The sequence below is a fragment of the Syngnathus floridae genome, chromosome 3, assembly GCF_059516105.1.
Source record: "Syngnathus floridae isolate MCC-2025c chromosome 3, RoL_Sflo_1.0, whole genome shotgun sequence".
NCBI lineage: Eukaryota > Metazoa > Chordata > Actinopteri > Syngnathiformes > Syngnathidae > Syngnathus > Syngnathus floridae.
Window position 1 is genome coordinate 629,382 of NC_142415.1, and position 17,439 is coordinate 646,820.

Sequence of the window (17,439 nt, forward strand, 5' to 3'; positions counted from 1 at the left end):
CTGGGCATAGTTTTTATAGTGGTCAAGTCAAGTCAAGTTTAATTGTATAGCCCTAAATCACAAGCAGTCTCAAAGGGCTTGACATGTACAAATTTATTTTTACAATTACAGTCAAACCTTGGTTTTCAAACGTCCCGGTTCTCGAACAATTCGAAATTCGAACGAAAAATTCGAGATCGTTTTGCTTTGGTTGTCGAACAAAATTCGGAGGTCGAACCTCGCGAGATGAGCCGTAAGGACCCGAGAAAACCCGACCGCGCGGCCCGGATGCCGACTGACTCCGTTCGGTATTGTATTTTCGTTACTTTGAGGATTGTATTAACCCCTAATCATGCCTCCAAAGAAAGCAAGTGGGAGCAGTAAAGCCATCCTAAAACACAAAGATGCTCTTAAAGCAATGCGACAGTTAGCTCCCTGCGCGCTGAGGTCCACTTACATTTTGGAAAGTACATCAGGACTTTAAAAATATTTTCTAAATTTCAGCGACGGCTCTGTCACAATGATGCGACTAGCGCAGTGCAATTGCGCGGTCGGCGGCGTGCTACGGTTGCGCGTTCGGCCGTGCGCTGCAGTTGCGCGATCGGACAAAAATGCGCAAATGAAAAAATGGTTAAAAAGGTTATTTTGTTGCTTGGGACGGATTAATTATTTTTCCATTATTTGTAATGGGAAAAATAGATTCGGAATTGACCGATCACTTCTCAAACCGCCGTCTGGTACGGATTGTGGTCCAAAACTTAGGCTTGACTGTATTCTCAAAGCATCCCCTGATCTTAAGCTCCCAAAAGGGCAAGGAGAAACTACGAGGGGAAAAATGAGAAAACTTGAGAAGGGACCACAGATGGGAGGATCCCCCTTTCAAGATCACCAGGCTGCAATGGATGCAGAGAGGGCACATAGAATACATAATGTAAAAAATCCAAGAAAAAGTGGATGTTCAATTCAAAGTGAAGAACCGCAGGAGGTGATAGTGGTCTAAATTCAATTGTCTATGGTTGTAAATCATAATTGTTGGACACAAAATGTTGTAAGGAACTGAAGGCAGGACTAAAAATAAGGGCACAATATATTGAAATAACACCAATATGGAGAGATTGAAGTGAAGACATTCAATAAGTTTTTCATGGATTGCAAAGCTTTAGTCTGAATTTGATCTATTGGATGCAAACTTAAAAGCACATCACAATTAACTCGGGGGATTGAAAATATTTGGCTAACTATACACTGATTAAAGTATGATTATTCCACAGTGGTTATTTGATACTTCTAAAATAATGATTAACTGTACATTTCTAAGAAACCTAAATGAAAACAAGTCATGTTTATTTGATGTTATCTATTTGGTTGTAAGCATGACTAATATAGTATATACGTATACAAAAACGACAAACAAAAGAGAGGGGAATAGATCGCAGAAGATGCAAAATAAACCCGTGATTAAATAAATAAAGAATAAGCAGCAGATGAAAGTGTCAATATGTAAATAAACAACAACAAACAATATGTATTTGCCAACCCAACATCATGACCGTGAATGCACCCCTTACCCGTGCGACGAGTTAAAAAGTCTCACGGCATGTGGGGGAAATGAACCCTTCAGCCTTTCTATGGAGCAAGATGGTGTCAACAGCCTGTGTACAGGGGGTGGAAGGGGTTTTCCATGAAGGACAGCAGCCTGGCCAACACCCGCTATTCTGCCACAGACGTCAGATCAGGCAGCTCTGCGCCCACAACAGAACTCATCTTCCTCACCAGTTTGTCCAGGAGGGGGGCATCCCTCTTGATGCTACTCCCCCCAGCACTCTCAACACCACATTAAGAATTGGGTTGAGTTTATTGGTAAAATAAAGTTTTGAGGGCGATCCCGTACATATATATATATATATATATATATATATATATATATATATATATATATTTTTTTTTTTTTTTCCTTAATAGTTTGGGGGGGGGGCGACTTATACTCAGGAGCGACTTATATGTGAAATTATTCACAATTTTTTACTTGATCATTAATTAACACATTACTTACTTACTAGTATAGTTGATCACTTCACATGTTATTTTCACTTTAAGCCGCATGGGGGGGCACTATGGCTGTGAAATAATTGGAGCCTCACTGACAATGAGTTCCATTCACTGACTTCCGGAGCCAGGAGATTTAATGATTTGGAGTGACACAGATGGTTCGATAAACTTGTTATTTATGTTATAGTTGTTTGCCATATAGTTTATGTAGAGTAGCAATGTGTATGTTGTTAGACTTCAGTAGTTTCCGATTGTCTAGCGAGGCCGTGAAGTGGGGGAAGAACGATCCAGGGCGCTTGCTTGGAGCAAACACACGTTGAGCTCTTGTTTTGTGAAATAAAGAGCCGGTTACCAAACCCACGTCTTGCCTGGTACTTTGGTAACGCTACAATATAGTTATATACGTAGATCTGTGGAATAATTGGAGCCGCAACTGACAACGAGGCTGACGTCAGCGGCGCACGTAGGTCCGGAGTCAACAGCTGTTTTTTGTTTTTTTTGACACAGAGGATGAATATTCCAATGGATTCAGTGATTTGGAGTGACACGGATGGTTCGATAAAATTGTTGTTTATATTACATTTATTTGATATATCCAGTCTGACGTCAGCGGCGCACCTCGTTCCGGAGTCAACAGCTGTGTGTGGGTTTTTTTTCAAGTGACAAGACGAAGATTCCGATGGATTTAATGATTTGGAGTGACACGGATGGTTTGATAAACGTGTTATTTATGTTATAGTTATTTGAATAACTGTTAATGTTACGTCAGGCCCGTTCTCAGCTCCTCATTTGTGTGTATGTCACGTTAGCATACCGTATCGTTTAGTCTGTTGTTGCTGGTTCATGTCTGTTCTTGGTGTTGGATTTTGTCAAATAAAATTCCCCCAAAATGCGATTTAATCTCCGGTGCGACTTATATATACTTTTCTCCTCCTCATTGTGCATTTTATGGCTGATGCGGCTTGTACTCCAGATACAAGTACGGTATATGGATTCTTTGTACCTCAGGCATATAAGTTTGGAGTCAACGATGGCACCGAAGCTCTTACTACATATGGGGTTGTTCCCTGAGATTGAGATGAGAGTGAGTCATCAACAATTCATCCACTACAAATGTACACATGTACTGTATAATGCATAAGATGCAATGTTGCACGATTTGAAGAAGAACCAAAAACAGAGTGCTATGTCAGTACGAAAAGACTGCAACCAGCAGTGGTGATGTCAGTTGCAACTATTTAGCAGCGTGAAGACCAACAGAATATAAGATAAGGCCTACATCCACGCGCATTGCTGCTAAAACAGAACGACGACAGGCATGATTATTCTGCTCAGTACAACACTGGCATGAAAACATGAGTTCAGAACCTTCTGATATACAGTATACATTCTACTATCTCTGTAGCAACACAATGCCGTGTATATAAACGGGTAGCTGGGTAATACATCAGAAACACCAGTAACAAGGTCTTTCATCCGCACCTATTCCCCTCACACTCCAATAAAGGGGCATGGAACCAGATGAACGGCGACTATACAGTGTATTAGCTGTAGGGTCCCTATTTTCATAGACTGGTGCAAGGCCAGTCTCATTAACCATGTTTGGGAATCCGGGCATTCCGGCAGATCGAAGGCATTATCGTTTACACAACCCCGGCATACCTGAAGATTTAGGGGCAGAAAGAACTGTACACCTTAGACCAGGTAAATGCAAATTTTGTTGCACCAAGGTTATTTTAGTTAACAAAAATTTATGAAATCACTTTATATAAAAAATATTTTTTAAGGAGATACCACAAAAACAAAAATGTTGTAAATAAACAATAGAAACTAACTAAAATTGATGCATTTTTTGTTAAATTAATAAAAAAACGATGTTTTAAAATAAAGATTTACATAAAACTATTTTGAACTGACCTACACTAAGTACCAAATTAAAGGTATTAGAGAGGATCTTATTTAGAATTTATTTTGTAATATTTCTCAAATTTCTCCTCACATACCAATGCATCATTTTGTGTTTGTAGTGTTTTGCCACTTGTAGCATTTCTTATTAGCAGCTTTGTTTTGTGCATGTGTGTGTATGTGTGTGTGTGTGTGTGTGTGTGTGTGTGTTTTGTTTGCATATATGTTTGTCTTCTTTTCGTTTGCATCTTTTCTTTTTTTTTTGCATCATTTGGCCGTCAGCAGCACATTCACACCTGATGGCCATCGTACTCATGCACATCGCGAGACGTCGCTTCCCCAGTAATGCCAGAGACTTGTGCCATATCATCAAATGAACATTAACTTGGTGTTTCTTAGTATCCTAAATGAGCGATTGAATATGTTTTCAGAATGGGGTTAAGTTGATGTTGGTAACAACTATGCAATGGCACCAAAAACTCTGATGAGGTAAGCCAAAATTTCAAGAGGCAAGTCCACCTACCCATCACACCACAACACGGGCCCACTTCAAAATAAAAGCTTACGTAGGCAGTTGCATTGGCATCATTGCATTAGTATGCTTTTCTTTTGCAGATAGCCTCTGAGTGGGTGGCGTGTCCCGTTTTGAGCATGTTTGCAGCTTCCTTGACATGTCTAAATGACAGCGCAAACGCCAAATAAACTGTTACCGGAGGCAGAAAAAAGACCCTCTTGCCAATTTGAGGTACCACTAAAGGATTCGTATGAGTCTCACAAAGCGCAAACGAGAGTTTGAACAAGAGAGGATAATGTGGCTCAAGTGAAGTCCTGGTATGTGGCAAAAAGTCCCAGTACGCTAGAGAAGTGGCAGTAAACTGTATCGCTGCGTACTGGCACACTTAAAGCACTGGATACATCTAATCATCCATTCTCTATAGCACTTGATCTCATTAAGGTCGTCTTGAGGCAAGACAGCTTTGGATGAGAGGTTGGGTAACCCTAACCCTGGACTGGTCGCCAACCAATCAGAACCAAGTACCATTCACAATCAAGGCCAATTTAGAGTCTTGAATCTATATTTTGTGGAATAAATGTTTTGGAGAAAGCCAGAGTAGAACATGCCCATTTCATAGTAAAAGGCTAGATATTTGGTTCTAACCTGACTCTAATGCACAATGCTGCAACCTGCTGTCCATTAATCAGGGCATACAAATAAAATACAGTGGTGCCTCGGTTTTCGACCACAATCCGTTCCAGAAGGCTGTTCGAGAAGTGAATCGTTTGAATTCCGAATCATGTTTTCCCATTACAAATAATGGAAAAATAATTAATCCGTCCCCAAAAACCAAAATAAACCCGCCATTTTTAAGCATTTTTTTCATTTGTGCATTTTTGACCGATCGTTCAACTGCAGCGCACCGCCGAACGCGCAACCGTAGCGCGTCACCGACCGCGCAACTGCACCGCGCTGGTCGCATTATTGTGACAGAGCGGTCGCTAAAATTGAGAAAATATTTTTAAAGTCCTAAAGGACTTTCCAAAATTTAAGTAGACCGCAGTGCGCAGGGAGCTTAATTTGGTCCGATCGCGCAACCGCAGCGCGCCACTGCCGCATTGCTTTAGGAGCGTCTTTGTGTTTTAGGATAGCTTTACTGCTTCCCCTTGCTTCCTTTGGAGGCATGATTAGAGTTGATGCAATCCCCAGAGTCACGAAAATGTAATAACGAACGGAGTCAGTTGGCATCCGGTCCTCTCGGCTCATCTCGCGAGGTTCGACAACTGAATTTCGTCCGACACCCGAAGCAAAAAAATCTCGAATTTTTTGTTCGAATACCGATTTTTTCGAGAACCGCGACGTTCGGAAACCGAGCCTCTACTGTATTTTCAGTCCATTATATTAATACAAAAATGTACAAAAAAGCACAAACGTCCACAAATATCAATGACCACAGTCAACGACTCTTGATTTCCCACCAAATTTCATTGAACCAAAGAAATCTCGATTAGTCCAGTTTTACCCAGAAAGACATTTACAATCCCTTGTTGCAGCTGACCCTGACCATATAGTACTGTTACCATGGAAACAATATGAAATGTACCCTAAATGCTTTCCCCATGTGCTAAAAGCTGAAATCAATTTGCTTTCGTGATTAACATGCAATGGGCAAAGACTTTTTCCACTTTCTTTTAGTTTTACCTGAAAGGGACTCTGGCTGTTGTAGTTCCTAACTTCTTTATCAGCTCCACGAACAAGCAGCACCTTGGCACAATTATCCTGGGAATGAAAGAATACAGATTTAAAGACAGAAGAAAGTGATCTAAGACAACAAGGATGCTCGTCAACTCTCCTACTTTGGTCAGGAGAGAGGTCGCTTGTCTTCCAGTGACATAAGAAGAATTGTCCAAAGCAAAAGAAGTCAGTAGAGCATGAACTGTTTAATATCATCCCATCCCTGGCAGAGGGAGAGGAGCGACAACAGAACATCTACCACCTATGTCAGGAATGCAACCTCACTGGCTGTTAAGCGTGGATGTATTCTCCCACTCCAGAGAGAGGGAGGGCGCGAGAAATCGAGAGAAGAGCGAGGGAGAAGAACAGAGAAATGGAGACTGCTGAGGGGCTTGAATCTGCTGCACAAATCGCCCACAAAGTGCTCAACCACGCATGGACAGCGCACACACACATACAAAGACTTTTTTTAGCTCCATAACAAGCTATCGAGGGTTAGAAAATGGCTCATAGTGACACTGACTCCTATGCAGATATTGATAGATACCTGTGTGGTTAGCATTAAGTAGTATCGGAGATTCTACGTACATCTAAGAGTTGCACTAGTACTGGTGTAATTTTTATTTTTACATTGGAATATTCAAATGAATTTGTGGGACATCTAGGGTGCATTTCTTGCCAACAGACGTCAAGAACACAAGAAAAAAACAACACTATTGTTCACTAGATCCATCATATCACAAACATATGAGGCATTGGACTCGACAATCTTTAGCCATTCCCTGAATTTAACATTAAATTTGAACTTGTGTTTTACAGGCTGCGCCATCAAAGTTAAATGCAAAATTGATTTGCTTGATTTGTTTTCCCCACCTCCGGCCCTCCCTGTGTGGAGTTTGCATTTTCTCCCTGTGCCCGCGTGGGTTTTCTCCAGGCACTCCGGTTTCTTCCCACATCCCAAAAACATGCATGGTGGGCCGATTGAGCACTCCAAATTGTCCAGTGGTGTGAGTGCGAGTGCGAATGGTTGTTCGTGTTCTGTGTGCCCTGCGATTGGCTGGCAACCATTTCAGTGTGTCCCCCGCCTACTGCCTGATAACTGCTGGCATAGGCGCCAGCACACCCTCGACCCCTGTGGGGACGAGTGGTATAGAAAATGGATGGATGGATGGATTTTTTTTTCCCACAGTGACTTGGGACTTGCTTGAGACTTGAAGGTTACAATTTGAGACTTGTGATTACTCCGACCTTTTCCAGATACTCTAGTGATTAAAAGAGTCACATTTTCTTCCACAATTTAAAATTGCTCTGAAGTGTCATGCTTGACATGCTATTTCCAAAACACCCCAAGGATCAACAATTACATATATTGTATAGAGATACTGTTTCATGGAAGCCTGCCTCCATCCCGCCCCTTATACTGTGAGTTCAATGGTGATGCCAGCTTCTGTTAAATGATCCATGATAACCAGCGTGCTGGATCTTGACCAGTTGGTCTTTGGGTCTTCTCATGTGTGTCGCTTGATAATGAGTGTGCATTTTAACCAGCCGTTTTAGTGAATATGTGGAGGTAACATTTGATACAGTATTTGTACTTGTTCTGTGACAGGGACACATCACCAAACCCAATTTCCTCAGCCCACCACACCGCCACCATGTCGACAACTTCACTTCACATCAAGTGTCGCTGAGCTAATTCTGATCTGTGGATTTAACAAAACTCCATGCAAATCTTCTTATCTTGCACAGCACCAGCGGTTGCTACTTTAACCATTCATTGCATAACGACATACACACGGGCAGACAGTGATCAATGACCGTTATTCTTTGGGTTGAAATGTAGCATCTATTGATCCTGAGCTAAACTGTAACGAATTGATTTGAGGTCAATAAACCAAAATACGAAAAACCCATATCATAAAAATTATACAGTACAACTTGAACTCATTAAAGTTACAATTGAATCCGGTGGTGAAGAAGCTCAAAGGGAATTGTGTCAAATGGTTGATTAGCAGCTGACCTTTAAATAGAGGGCACATAATGGCAGGCGGAATTATGGTTACATAAAGTGCAGCGGGAGTTACGCTGTTACCGAGAGCCTGTCTCACCTCTTCATGAAAGGCCATGTGACACTCTTCATTTCCCAACTTCACCAGAGGGTTCTCTGCAATGCCTTTTCTTCATAATCTTCCTCATCCTAAACAGAATTGCCTCGTACACCACCATCGTTTGCTGTATAGCTACGCTTTCCAAAACCACTACTTTATGGTCGGAAACCTCCTTCAGATGACATCATCTGCAAAGGATGTAATCCAGCTGTGTGCTTCTACTGCCGCTCTTGTTGATCACAGTATATTCTGGCCTCTTTTGGAAGAAAGTGTTTACTGCAGCCATTTCTGTCCTTTTGGCATCTAAAGCCACTTCATGTTCCTTTCCTGGATCCCAAATTTACCCATCACTTCATCAGTCCCGTTTCCTTAACCAACATGTTAATTACAATCTGAACCAATCCAGAGTCTCTCCCGTCTGAGATGCTGCAGAACTACTTTGACGATCTCAGGGGTCTCAAACTCAATTTAGCTGGGGGCCACTGGAGGTAGAGTCTTGGGTGAAGCTGGGCCGCATTGGTTTTTTTTTAGGCTCAGATAAAAACCTTTACACCCCCGTTCTCAAAATTAAGCAAAAACTTGGACATTGTTCTGAACATGGATTCTGCCTACTTCTTGCTGATGAGACCTGGCAGCGTTTCCTCTCGCATAGCTGAGCCACATTTGGCGCGAGGGAGGAAGCAGTTGAGACCTTCAGTAGGGCTTGAACATGCTCATTAGCAAGTTTAGACCTGTACTTGGACTTGTTGAAGTTCAAGGTAGAAAAGAGCTTTTTGCACAAATACTATGTGCTCCCAAAAAGACACATTCGAATCAGCACGGCACAAAACAATTCATATCAAAATTGAGGGCCACACTAACATTAAACAGTCATATCAAGGCGAGGGCCGCAAACAATCGTCCCATCTGCTACAATTGGCCCGTGGGCCGCATGTTTTAGACCACTGGTATATCTCCTTCCAGAATTGTATTTCTCTTCTTATCCACATCAGAGCTGTGGGGCATAAAGACTATTTACATTAAACATAACACACTCAATTTCAAATTTCAACCTCATCACTCGATCTGACACCCATTTCACTTCCAGGACATTCTTAACTCTTCCTTTAAAATAACCCCGACTGCATTTCTTTTCCCATGTACACCATAGTAAAACATGTTGGGATCGGCCTACAATTTGCACTCGCTTGTGACCCCGTAGGACTGCATTAAAAGACTACGGTATGTAGTACTGAACCGAGGAAGTTTGAAACCATTTTTCACAATGTCAGTGTTTTTGGTATTTTGGGCATGATATAACAGATGTTCAGTGATTTAATGTGGGCGAACAATATGAAAGACAAAGCCGGGCAACTTAATTTATATAGAGCATGATTAAAAGGACATCCAAAAAGTGTTTTAAATCAAAGCACAAAAATAAAATACTGTTTAGTTGTACTACGTTCATTTTGTCTTCACTTGTAGATTATTTTACTGGTTCTTTTATCGCAGTTCTTTGTCTGTGATAAAAGAACCAGTAAAATAAAATACTGGTTACTCAAATTAACGAAAGACAAGAGTGTAAGATGAAAAGATTAAACAATATTTTTAAAATGCTTTAAAGGAAATCAATGAAATTATGAGAAGAAAAGAAAAAAAAAGATTGTTTTTAACCTCATAGACATGCACTGTTCAACTGCATTCTGTCGCCACAAACACATACTTGGAGTTGTTGGACTCACTTTGTTGTTTCCAAGCTTTTAGAAAAGGAATACATTGAAGGATCAAAAAGGCAAATTCACTAAAGTGATTCATTTTAAAAGCTAACTGAGTGGGTGAGTAAGATGAATAAGATTAAAGTGTCAGCTTTAAAGAACAACAGTTACCAGAGCCACTACTGAGTAACAGATACAATTCTTGTCTCTGTAAAATGATTAAAAGACGATCTTATTCAGAATCTTATTTTCCATTTTTGATAGCCTTTGCATTGGTGTTTGGGGTGAATTAGAACCTGACTTTGGGCAATAGGTAGGTTACACCCTGAAATGGTAGCCAGCCGATTTGAGGGCACATACATTTATTTGTACAATCATTGTAGAGGCATTTTAGTTTTCATCAAGCCCAAAAGAATGCTTTAGGAATGTGGGAGAATGCCCAAGTACCTGGAGAAAAAACATGCAAGCACAAAGAAAACATGCAGAAAGGCCAGAGTCTAGACTCGAACCCTGAACCTCAGAACTGTAAGGTAGTATATATACTGCAAGGTATAGATGTACAAAACATTTGCGATGCTAACAAAATTTAAAATCCTCTGTTGAAACTGACAGATAGACATCATTTGTCAGAGACTTTCTGTCAATTTAGACTTTTAAATTGAGGGTTTACGAGTTGGCATTTGTGAATGTGACAATAAAAGCAGTATGTAATGATTGCCATGATAAGAACAAAGACCCAACTGTGTTCATAGACACAGAACAGGATTGAATGAGGCAGAGTCAGCATGTGAAACAGCAGCACATTCAACGTCACAAAAAAAAATAATGATCAACTGATACAGTGAGATACGATGTTAGTGGATTCTGACAACAGCTGTTTCATTCCTTTTTGTCCATATAGTGTGAATATAAAAGTATAATATAAAAAGTCTGAGTTACCGTTACTTTGCAGTCACATGATTTACTGCTGACCAAGAGAAGTTTGTTTTTTGATATTCACAGACATTGTAGAAATAAAATCTCAGCTTTTACGCAAACATTATTCAAGGATTGCATCTGATCTGAAAAATTCTTTCATTCAAAAACTAGTTTAGTACCAACTGTCTGTTTATATTATAAAATTAAACTAACTTTCCACTGGAAGAAATGGAACCAGAAAAAATGCTCAAAAGCAAAGGTGAATGTAAACGTTAAACACATGCGAACCCGCGCACACACGCAGGCACACGCGTGCTCACGCACGCACGCACGCACACACACACACACACACACACACACACACACACACACACACACACACACACACACACAGACACACACACACACACACACACACACACACACAGAGCATCGTGTCTTAAGCACTGGTTGGTAACAGAATTGAATCAGTTTGTAAAATCTCTGTCACCGCTCAAAATAGCAACGTTAGCACTCAAACACTCAAATGAGCACAGCATGAGAAGTGTCAATGAAGTATTAATATATTGTAGATCACAAGGTGATCCAAAATGCTGTTCTTGTATTACAAGGCGGTTTTAAATCAGAATGTAATAAATATATAAATAAGGGAGGCCCTCAGTTGTTCCAATTGTAACTTTAAATCAGTAATATTTTTCCTATATTGTGCCTTCACCTTGCTATGTTTTGATATTTACACACAAAATTCACATCATTATATATATTTTGTGCCCACTACTCACCTGGTTATATAGAGCACAGATGTGTAGGGCAGTGTTTCCTGAGGCATTCTGAGCACTCATGTCTGCTCCATAGAACAGAAGATGCTCCAGATGTTGCACATGTCCATGCCGGCAAGCCTGAAAACACAAATTCCAAATTTACTTCCACTCGCAGAAAACAGTAATTTGCAAGTTGCAGTAATCTCCCATTTACACTAGATGTCAGTGTGCTGCAAAAGAGATTAGAACCAGAATGGAAAGAAGCCGCACTTTGTTTGAACCCGGCCGCAAAAGGATGGGAGACACATGATAGCGAGCGGTAGATTAAAGGCATTACATCAACTTAAAAAAAAAAAAAATGCACAAATCTAGCAAAAAGGATTCAAGTTTAAAAGGAACTGCATTTGTTGAGCACATCGCCTGAAATGTTTAAGTGCCTAAAGCAGTCCTTCTCACATAGTGGGGTGCGATGCCAGGCGCGATGCGTGTGACTCCGGGGAACATGCTATTTTTTGGCCGTACTAGATTAAAGGGTAATTAGACATCCACGGCAGTAGGTGGAAGTGGCGCTATCATTGTGAGAGTGTACGCAGGGAGTATTCGCTCTATAGTGTAGAGCACACGGAACATACGCACACACAGTACAGAGCAGGCGATAAAAAGTGCAGTGGGACACCATGGCAAAATATTTAACAGGGTTGAAAAGAACGGCGGAGAGAGACGTAGCTGAGAAAAATGAGAGTCACCCGAAAGCTAAGACAAGGAAATATGACGAAGCGTACGTAGCACTCGGATTCAGTGTGACTACGGTGGGAGACGAGGAAAGACCAGTGTGTTTACTGTGCCTTAAAATGTTGGCAGCTGACAGTATGAAGCCAAAAATATTAAGGCGGCACTCAAAGACATTGCACCCCAATCACGCTGATAAAATTCTTGAGTTTTTTCATTCAATCATCCCGCTTTGTGAACACTACTTCAATCGGCGAGCTCTGTTAGCATCATATAAAGTAGCGTACTGCTGGATTTTGTCCACAATTTAGGGAGCGCGTTATCTGTGCCTCCCGGCAAAAGCCATTGCCAATCACCTGTTATCCAATTTACTCACTGCGTGCTCGTTTGATTTCTTCAGATTTAGGAAAATGCTAAGACACTGAAGCACAAATTAGACTTACGCAGGTTGGTTGAGTTCAATCACAATTCTTGTTCAGACAGCTCTGTTTTCAGGAAAGTACAATACAGCGCTGGGCCCTTCAAGAGCGGAAAGTCTCCATTCAGAAAAGGCAACGTTCAAGGTTCTTTGATCAGCTTATATTAAGTTGCGCATTGTGGGCCGAGATTGATGGGTGATGAGTCTTTGGGGTGGGGCAAGTTCGCCATGGGAGTGGGTGCTGGTTATTGGCGATTCGGTGTGTGTGGGGGCTGTTGTCTTCCATCCCGTCTTTCGGCCTTGGCGATCATCTTTGGCCGAGTCCTTGGCTGGCTCCCTCTGGCACCTGCTGGTTTTATCTCCACGTGACCTTCCTGTGAACATTCTTCTCCAATCTTGGACATACACTGTCGTACCTCATTCTTTCAATTTTGTCATTTTGTACGAAATTATGTTAGCTTTTGGCTGTGACATCATTAATCTATTGCTGTTCTTTTGATACTTCATGTCTTTGCTTATTCTTAGTTTAATCATGCTTCCAACCGTATCTTTTCTTTGTTAGGCAAAATATTTCCCTCTGTGCAGAGCGTTCAGTAGTAATCAAAAACTGGGATCTAGCATTAGTCAAAACATAAGATACAATCAAGTACTGAACGGTCAAGACGACTCTGGCCGTGTCCATGATTTTGAGAAAAAACATCAGGCATGCATTACACAGTTCCTTAAGGCTCATTAAGCTATTTAGGCACTATATCAAAAGTCATTTGTTATTTCAAAATGCTCAGAAATATATATCAGATCATAAAGTTATAAAAACCTTTCTCATCACCACTTATCAAAAATGTCTAGTTATGTCTTCTTTATTGATTTGGTGTGTAGGTATAATTATATGCTTAAAATGTTTCTTTTATTTATTTAATATGTGAATATACTTGTCTGCTTATGTACTTTATTCAATGAGGTTTGAACATATCTGTTTTTGTAGCTAGGCAGGAGTTTTTGTTTCTTGGCTAAAAATGTATTCTGTAACAGCTTAAAGCAATATTGATAGTCAATTCGATCAAGGGGCCCGCCACTGTGAGAATAGCGGCGTGACATAAATTGTTTGGAGAACCAGACAAATGTGATTTTTACTTTTTGATTTCTTTGCTTGGCTAAAATGTATTCTGTAACCGCTTACGCAATATTGTTAGTCAATTCGATCAAGGGGCCCGCCACTGTGAGAATAGTGGCGTGATATAAATTGTTTAAAGAAATAGATCAAAAGTTTGGATTTTTATTTCAGAGTTAATTGAACCGTAACTTTAAAGAGTTATCCTCATGAAACAGGAAGTGAAGAAAAGAGGAAGTGGAAGGTTTTACCAGGGGCTAGCTGTACATTTGGTGGAAAGTAATGCGTGGTCAGGGCGGAAACAGCTGCTGAAAGGCAACAGGTGTACGCGCGTGGGAAACTGGGCAATCTTACCCTATAGGAGCGTGGGAAACTGGGCAATCTTATCCTATAGGGGCGTGGGAAACTGGGCAATCTTACCCTATAGGGAGGGTATAGGTACCAGAAGAAAGAAAGGGGGGGGTGGGGGGGGACACAGAAGTCTATAAAAAGACCTGCAGGGGCAGCTACGGGGCTTTTTCCCCCAAAGAGCGCTCATACGTGAAGAAGCCCGAAGGAGTTTCAAGATTTTTTCCAAAGTCCCAGGATCTTTGTGTGAGACGCAGGATCGTTTGCTTGGATTAACTTGGATTTACTCAAAAGAATTGGACTGGACAACTTTGCATGAGGAACTAGGTGAGGGGAATGACTTTTCTGTATTTACGCGAAGGGGGAAATAGCCATCGGGTCATCGGTCCCCTCGAGGCCAACCTGTTTCTCTAATTTGGATTTTAGAAGTAAGATCGAATTGATCACTCGACTTTGCTTCCACCAAAAATAGCACCCAACTGGTATCTACCTTTTCCCTCTTTCATGAACTGTTTTGCAATCGAATTGTTCTGGGATTGAATGATTTTATGAGCACGGGTATCAGTGAGTGAAATTGTTCGGTTTCTGGAGTAATTGAGATTTGTACTTCTATTTCATGTTTCTTCAATAAATGTGTTTTGTATATTCATCTACTTCGTTGTGCGCTAATCTGTACGGAATGTGCAATCGATTGTTTGGGGTTGATTTGACAATTTGATTAATGTGCGGGTGGTTATTATGGTATAACATAGGACCGTAATAAATAAAAGTAACATCGGACAATTTTAGGGAATTGAATAGCCTTCGTAATTATTTAAGGGAAGAGTGAATTTCGTTAAATGTTAATTCGTTTGAAAATTTACTTCCTCTAAATAAAATAACGACGGTGGTTAAATCCGATTATTTGAGTTGGTGAAGGATAAAAGTACTTTGATTGTCCGTCGGGCGCAGGCCCGTTCCTAATTTTGTCGGGCCGCGTCAAAAGTTAAACAGGACACGATCGAAAAATAGACTTGCCTTCCAAATTAATTACTGGGCAAATCTAATTAGAGTAGGACATTTTGATTCGTTTTAAGAGAGTTATTATTCTTTTTAAAGCAATCGAGTGGGTTGAAGCACTCCGACAAGTAAGTGCTGAATCTACGTATAAGAAGTTAGAATTAATAATGTAAAGTGCACTAACTTTCTTCTCAAATGCTATTATTGTCACACTTTTATTAATTCGATTCTCTTTCGAATAAACAAGTTGGTCGGCTCGCTACTTGAGCGACCAAGTGGAACGGACCCATATCAACATTTACTTCGGCAAAACTAGTGCTAGGGTGCGCTATACAAACGAATCCCTGAGGTCTTAACAAAGACATCTAAAAATATCCGTAACATAATAAAAACTTCAAACTGTAGCGGGGAGCCATCAATACGATGCGGTCACTTCGAAGTCTTGCCTCGAATTGAGTTACTCGGCTCGAGCTTCGGCTGACTTGAGAGGGATTGGCGTCGTAAAGAAATTAGATTGATTCCGGTGGAGTTAATTTAACTCGGGTGGTTAGATTACGGACGAATCTCCGAACCCGGCTAAGACAAACCCGTTACCGGGAAGCCAGGGGCACCTTATTGAAAAAGTTGCGTTTGACAATGTCCAAGATTGGAGAAGAATGTTCACAGGAAGGTCATGTGGAGATAAAACCAGCAGGTGCCAGAAGGAGCCACCCAAAGACTCGGCCAAAGATGATCGCCAAGGCCGAAAGACGGGATGGAAGACAACAGCCCCCCTCCACACACACACACCAACAGCCCCCCACCTACACACCGAATCGCCCATAACCAGCACCACTCCCATGGAAGCAGACTCTCCTTCGAACTTGCCCCACCCCGAAGACTCATCACCCATCAATCTCGGCCCTCAATGTGCTACTGAATATAAAACTGATCTAACAACCTTGGACTTGGCCTTTTCTGAATGGAGACTTTCTGCTCTTGAAGAGCCCAGCGCTGTATTGTACTTTCCTGAAAACAGAGCTTTTTGAACAAGAATTGTGATTGAACTCAACCAAATTGTGTAAGTCTAATTTCTGCTTCAGTGTCTTTGCATTTTCCTAAATCTGAAGAAATCAAACGAGCACGCAGTGAGTAAATTGGATAACAGATGATTGGCAAAGGCTTTTGCCGTGAGGCGCAGATAACGCGCTCCCTAAATTGTGGACAAAATCCAGCCCATCTCAACATACTATATTACAACAAAAAAAGTTCAAGTGAGCCCTCATTATGCAATATATTCTGCATATAATTGAAACCTGAGGTCTTGCGGTGAGACTGTAAAGTTCTGGTTGCAAAGAAAGGTGCAACAATGACCTTGCTATGGTTCATGTGATGTGACAGCTTTACTCATGCAATATTTTTCAAGTGAGTCAATTGACTCAAAGTCACACCACAAGGAAAAGTCTAAATGTTTCCACAGAGGTGGAGGAGCCAGCATTTCACTGTGTACATTCACAGTACTTTCAAGAACATGTATAAGTACTTTTGATATTTAGTTATGTTTTTGTTTGTATTTTTGTTTTGTTTACCCCATTCTCCATTTGTTGTTCGTGGAAAGTGCTTAAGAATGTTTATCAGCATGATCAACTAGGAACACAGATCCTGTGTAGGTAGCATGGAGAAACAATGTAGGACAAAATAATAATAGCACAGTAGTATGAAGGTGTACAACACGGTCGGATCCAAAACAAGTTCAGGATTGGAGAATAGTGAGCAAAGACATTGGTGTAACTGGTATTTACTTCAGGTGTACCAAACCAGTCAATCACGGTCTGATCCAAAGTAGGCCCAGAAGGGTGTAGGGGAAGAAAATATATTTAGTTTCGAAAAATGTTTTTGAGTGTGTGCATGTTATTGTTTAATACAGTTTATGTTGGTGTATATTACAGCCCGCTAAAGGGAAATGTGCTTTTGGGAGTTTGCAAACATATTTTTAAGGTTGTGTTAAACTTATAATCATATTAATATCTAGTATTGGAGTGCTCGTGTGGATTGGTGGGGGCCGAGGAATGTGCAGGCAAACTGCATGAACTTGTTTTCTTCGAAGTGTTGTGGAATAGGCCCGGATAGGGAGTACCGGAGGAGACCACCTCAAGGTCGGTGAGGAACGAGAACAACAGCACGTCTATGAGACCAAGCTTCGAGGGGAAA

General features: G+C 41.0%; 1 protein-coding gene across 8 annotated transcripts in view; it reads right to left on the reverse strand.

The window, feature by feature from the left end:
* LOC148400041 (SH3 and multiple ankyrin repeat domains protein 2-like) overlaps nucleotides 1-17,439 on the reverse strand; it is a 267,857-nt gene that overhangs the window by 162,596 nt on the left and 87,822 nt on the right. For 7 of the 8 annotated variants that reach the window (XM_088371807.1, XM_088371808.1, XM_088371805.1 and 4 more), the window contains 2 exons: nucleotides 11,666-11,782; nucleotides 6,131-6,208 (listed from right to left, as the gene is read on the reverse strand). In XM_088371807.1, coding sequence (XP_088227933.1) covers nucleotides 6,131-6,208; nucleotides 11,666-11,782 — 195 coding nt within the window. Of the gene's footprint in view, nucleotides 1-6,130; nucleotides 6,209-8,271; nucleotides 8,371-11,665; nucleotides 11,783-17,439 lie in introns of those variants that run through there. The other variant, XM_088371812.1, reaches the window with a different exon arrangement.